At 38.9% G+C, this 6,028-nt stretch overlaps 1 protein-coding gene across 1 annotated transcript; it reads left to right on the forward strand.

Annotated features, from left to right (window-relative positions):
- The first annotated feature begins 1,410 nt into the window (after positions 1-1,410).
- irx1a (iroquois homeobox 1a) lies at positions 1,411-5,765 on the forward strand. Its single transcript, XM_061916193.1, has 4 exons — positions 1,411-2,004; positions 3,328-4,399; positions 4,512-4,587; positions 5,263-5,765. Exons 1-4 carry the CDS (start codon positions 1,762-1,764, stop codon positions 5,336-5,338), a joined length of 1,467 nt encoding a protein of 488 aa, XP_061772177.1. The 5' UTR covers positions 1,411-1,761; the 3' UTR covers positions 5,339-5,765.
- The last annotated feature ends 263 nt before the right edge of the window (positions 5,766-6,028 follow it).

Here is a 6,028-nt window from a genome sequence, read left to right on the forward strand (position 1 = left end):
GATTTTTTTTTTACAACACAGTAGTTAATGGAAAAAAAACCTAAGGCAAACACACAAGTATATATATGTATATATATATATATATATATATATATATATATATATATATATATATATATATATATATATATATATATATATATATATATATTCTGTATATTACAATAATTGTGTTGTAAAAAATAAATAAATCATAAAACAAACAAAATCTCCAAATTAGATGATTAGAAGTAGCTGTGCTGTCACATTGTTATTTTTTTCCATATTAATAACACTTTTTAATTTAGATTAATCATGATTAATCATAAATCAATACTTAAATAACCATAAAAAATGGCGTAATATTTGAACGTGAATGCAAATTCATTGTTGGAATGTCACCGGAACATTTTTTTTTTTAAATGTGTACTTGAATCCACTACAAAAAAGTTTCATTGATGGTATTTGAAGTGCAATGTTCCTCCTCACCTATTTTTCATGAATTGGTTTGATAATTGACCAAATTAAATTGCATGATTAATCTGCGTATACGTATAATTCATGTACCAAAAAATTGTGATTATTCACATAGTTTTAACTTGTCCAAAAATGTAGATGTTTTTTTTTCTTGGCTGTATTGTAAATTAAATCTGCGAGGCTCATTCTTTTTGCAGGGACTTGAATGGACTTTGCAGCCTGGTGGTGTCTCTCTGCAGCTTTTTCCTCATTTCTTTTCAAAGACAGAGGGGGGAAAAAGTGAAGTGGCTCTGCTGTTACAAAGGACAACAACAATCTGGTTTAAGTCCACAAAACACACACAGATGGAGAAAGTGAGAGAGGGCGGAGGGAAGAACTGCTTGATTAAACCATTATAGGAAATCAAAGGGAAACCGCAGAAGTTCATAATAACAAATAGTAAAATAACAGAAAAATGCGCGCTGGGTGTAAATTAATGTTTTTTTATTATTTTATTTTTTTATTCATTAAAAAACAATCGATAGGGAATTGATGACTTGGGAAAAATGACAGTTTGAAGTTAGATATCAGGAATTAAATTAAACAGCAAAAATAATAATAAATAAAAAAAATGCCGTTAATTACAATTAAAATCTATTAAAGACAAGTTCCTTTCCTCTGACGGGTTTACTTCCGCTGTTGTCGGACAGCTGTAAAATCGCGTCGACAGGTTGTCATACAACAATCAAAGCCTTCGTTGAATGGATTCTAAAGCTTGAACATTTAACATACAATAAGTCCAAACACGGGCGGAGAGCGTGTATGTGTGTGTGTGTGTGTGTGAGAGAGAGAGAGAGAGAGAGAGAGAGAGAGAGAGAGAGAGAGAGAGAGAGAGAGAGAGAGAGAGAGAGAGAGAGAGAGAGAGAGAGGCCTCAGCCAATGTGCGCTCACTCCATATTCACATTATCCCACATTGCTCCAAACGAGGAGGAGCTTGTCGGCTCAAGTAGAGGATGCCAATCAAAGCTTCAACTTCAAATTGTATCTGAGAGATCAGCCTGGAGACCTCAGGGCCTGGCCCGTCAGTCTGTGCGCAATTGGTGATCACATCACATCCAAGCGGACTTTTGCGCAACCCCCCCAAAAACCAGAGAGAGGAAGCCGAGATTTAAAAAAGAGCGAAGTGTTTCCTCTGCTTGTCAGCCACAGCAGCGCTCGCTTCTTTTTTATGTTTATTTTTTTTATTCCTCGGTTTGTTGTTTTTTTTCCACTTTTTTAAAATAGATTGTGGACGCTCCGAGTTGTGCGTCAACCCGGCGGTGGAACATGTCTTTCCCACAGCTAGGCTACCCGCAGTACTTAAGCGCCTCGCAGGCGGTGTACGGGAGCGACAGGCCGGGAGTGCTGACGCCTTCTTCCCGTGGAGGGAGCACCGAAATCGGGGGCAGTCCGACAGCCACCGCGGCGGCGGTCACGTCCGTGCTGGGCATGTACGCCAACCCGTACGCGCACAACTACAGTGCGTTCTTACCTTACACCAGCGCGGACCTGGCACTTTTCTCACAAATGGTAAGTTTTAAAACGTTGTTGTTATAAATTGAACTTCCTGCAGTTCTAAATGGATTACAATGCAGGAGGTATTTGTGTAAAACTGCATACAAGTCTGAGGTGTGTGTGACATAAAAATCTGAAGTGTGTGACAGATTAAAAAAAACAAAAACTTCTCCTTTCTGTTATTCCTTCACAAATGATAAAAAAACGAAGAGAAAATTAGTATTCAATTATTTAATCAACACAAGTCACCAACATGTAGTTGTGCATGTTTGTATTTAGCTGTGGCGATTTTATTTGTATTCATGTGCCTTCTTGTAACTGTTATAATTACTTTTTGAAAGGTCTCTTGTACGAATTGCGCTCTATAAAAAAAATTGCCTTTTACTAAACACAATATATATATATATATATATTATTTGTCAAGATTCATAATTTAAAATTGTTCTGTAAAAAAACTTGCCTTTTACTTAACACACTATTATGCATGAAGATTCAACATAACATTTTACAATAAATGTTTTTATTTTTATTTTTTACTGCCATGATTCATAATTTAACACACCCAAAACAATTTATTTAGGACAATGCACTATAATGTTGTTTTTAATATTGTTGTGCAGCACTTTGGAATCATTTTGTTGTTTAAATGTGCTATACAAATAAAGTGGATTGGATTGGATTGGATTGGATTGGATTGGATAATAAATTAGCCAGAATATATCAGATATTATATTTAGTCCAGGGACATCGAAAAACAATAGTTTAATATGGTTTACATTTGAAAATTTAAATTAGAAAAATACTTCAAGAGACAATATGACTGGGACATTTTTAGGAATGATGTCATATGCATTATTAAAACTGCAGAAAGTGGGGAAATTGTTCAGGAGGCTGTTTCAGAAATGACTTGTTTAGAAAAAGGAAATTATTTTTAACTGGAAAAAATAATAATACAAATGGCTAATTGACACACAAACTGTAAAAGTTGGTTCTACTAATTACACAGTAGTAGTAGAAGTCATTTTATTTCAGACCCAGGGGGATCTGAAATAGGGAAAAATAATCCATACAACAATAAAACCCAAATAAAATACATAAAAGCAGAAATAAAAACAATTAAAAAAGACTTGTATAAAAATAAAAAAAATAAAAAACACTCCACAATATTCAATGTCCAGGAGACTGGATGGAAATCTGACAGACCTTTAATGACATTGTTGTCTGACTCTACAGAGTAATTATGGAGTTAATATTTACAGACAATAACTATAGACAATAGCAGATTTAAACAAATAAATACATAAAAAAAACTGACATATTGATATACATTTTCCAAAGGGATCCCAATACGACCTGAAGGACAGTCCTGGCGTGCATCCTGCCAGCTTCGCGGCCCACACCTCCCCTGCCTTCTACCCGTACGGCCAGTTCCAGTACGGGGACCCGGCCAGGCCCAAGAACGCCACCCGGGAGAGCACCAGCACCCTTAAGGCCTGGCTCAACGAGCACAGGAAGAACCCTTACCCCACCAAAGGCGAGAAGATCATGCTGGCCATCATCACCAAGATGACCCTGACCCAGGTCTCCACCTGGTTCGCCAACGCCAGGCGGAGGTTGAAGAAGGAGAACAAGGTGACGTGGGGCAGCCGGAGCAAGGAGGACGGCGAGGACGGCAACTTGTTCGGCAGCGGGGACGAGGCCGAGAAGAACGAGGACGACGAGGAGATCGACCTGGAGAGCATAGACATCGACAAAATCGACGATAACGACGGGGATCAGAGCAACGAGGACGACGACGATAAGTCCACGGAGGGGGGCCATGGGGGTGGCGCGGGGGAGCTGCAGGACACGTTGGAGAAACGACAGGCCTTTACCCTGCAGGCCCAGGAGGCCTTGGACAAAACCAAAATTTCCGCCCACGCAGGCTGCAAATTAGAAAGCCCCAACATCACCACGAGAGTTCTGTCCCCACCTGGAGGCTTCCCCTTGCCCTCTAGCAATAAACCCAAAATATGGTCCTTGGCAGAAACCGCCACCGCGCCGGACTCCACATCCCAGAAACCCACCTCCCCCTCGGGTCCGGTGACCCCCTCCCACGCGCAAATCCAGACCCACCCGGCCTTCCTCCCCAGCCACGGACTGTACACGTGCCAGATTGGAAAGTTCCACAACTGGACGAACGGAGCTTTTCTGGGTCAGAACTCCCTGCTCAACGTCAGGTCCTTCCTGCAGGGGAACCATCATCACCACCACCACCAACACCATCATCAGAACCAGAACCAGAACCAACACCTGCAGGCGGCCCGAGAGCAGCAGCCCACGCCGACGTCAGTGGTGGTGTCCCCGGCTGCAGCTGCGGTGGCCCTCGGCCACGACAGCAAGCCCCCCATGGACAGCCCCAAACACATAGGTACACGACTTTGATATATTTTACATCTGCTAAAAAAAAGAAAAAAAAAATCATAATTGTAGTGACACAAAATAAGTGTTGTGAATATTGTATATTATTTATTCCCTTATAGAACACGAAAATGGTCTAAGATCTGAGTCTCCTCCAACACCCACCCTCAAGCCTTCTTTTCGACCAATCCATGACAGGTACGTTCTTATTTAAGTTTTAATATTCATGATTTATTTTAATTAGCAAAATGTATTTTTTTAAATGTTGCTATAAAAAAATATTGTTTGCACGAAAAAAAAAAAAATGTGTCTAATTAATACATTTGAATTATGAATAATACACCCCCCGCTATATCTACCCCAGCAAATATAGTTAAATAGGAAGAAGAAGAAAAAAAAGAGTCATATAAATAAAGCACAGTTTGCTTGGCGAGTGACAGGGGTCTTGACTCTCATCCCACACCCCCTTTAATTCCTCCCCCTGCGGGGATAGTGTGGCTACTTATCAAGTCACCGAGTAAAACGGGCTCTGTCTGGGCTGTGCTTTCGCTAAAGACCCCTGGGAGTCCCCCGGAGCCCGGGGGAGCGCTCTCACAGAAAGAGGGAAGGGGAAAAAAAAGAAAAGCTTTACCTCTGTTTCAAGTACAAAATAACCCCCCATTACTCCCTAATGTGGAATATAAATAATATTTGGATTAGAAATTGATTCATTATTTGAGGCAGCATTGAGAGAAGGATGATTTTCCACGTTATTATTGTTACTATACTATCATTATTATTACTATTACTATAATTTCTACTACTAAAACTACTATTATTAGATACTGATCACCATTATAATTAATAATGTACATTCATGTTTTCTTTATTTAGATCATCTCTGCCTTCCAGTACAAGGAGTCCACAAGACGCCACACAACTGGTCCTCACTGCGCTCTCTTCGGCTTAATTGTTTATCTTTATTTTTTTTATTTTTTGGTGTTTGAAAAAAAACAAACACAAAAAGACTGTACACCCCTTATTAAGGACAATGAACAACTGTGATTCAGCCTTTGCAGCTGGAACAGAGCAAATGGCGTTATTTGGTAATATCCTGTGGATGGATGGATTATTCCTCTATTGTTGTGAAGACCATTAATCGCGCCTATAATGTTAATCTATATCTGTACACCTATGCCCACGCAGATTGGGGCATTTTTGGTGGGCGTTTTCTTTTATTATTATTATTATTATTATTATTATTATTATAATACCTTGTGTTTGGTGTATTTTCTTTAATGTAAATATCATGTGATTTAAATTTGTAAATAGGAAACGTTGAAGGAATTTGTCCAGATCGTATATTTTGCCTAATAAACTAAATATTGAAATCAAAATGAACCTATTTATTATCATTATTATTTTTATTATTATTACTCTTGTTATTATTATTATCGCAATTCGCAACCAACTAGTTATTTATTAATGTTATATCATGTGGGTGGGAATTAAAGGAAAAGGAAAACATTGGCTTGCCTGCCTAATTGTATTCAAGTTTGGGAGGAAAACCATTGAGGTGCTAATAAGTGTCCAGATGGTTTCTGGTGACAGTAAATGGACAGGAGCAGCTGGGAAGGTCATTAAGTAATAATATGGGAAC

Source organism: Nerophis ophidion, linkage group LG11 (genome assembly GCF_033978795.1).
Source record: "Nerophis ophidion isolate RoL-2023_Sa linkage group LG11, RoL_Noph_v1.0, whole genome shotgun sequence".
NCBI classification, from domain to species: Eukaryota; Metazoa; Chordata; class Actinopteri; order Syngnathiformes; family Syngnathidae; genus Nerophis; species Nerophis ophidion.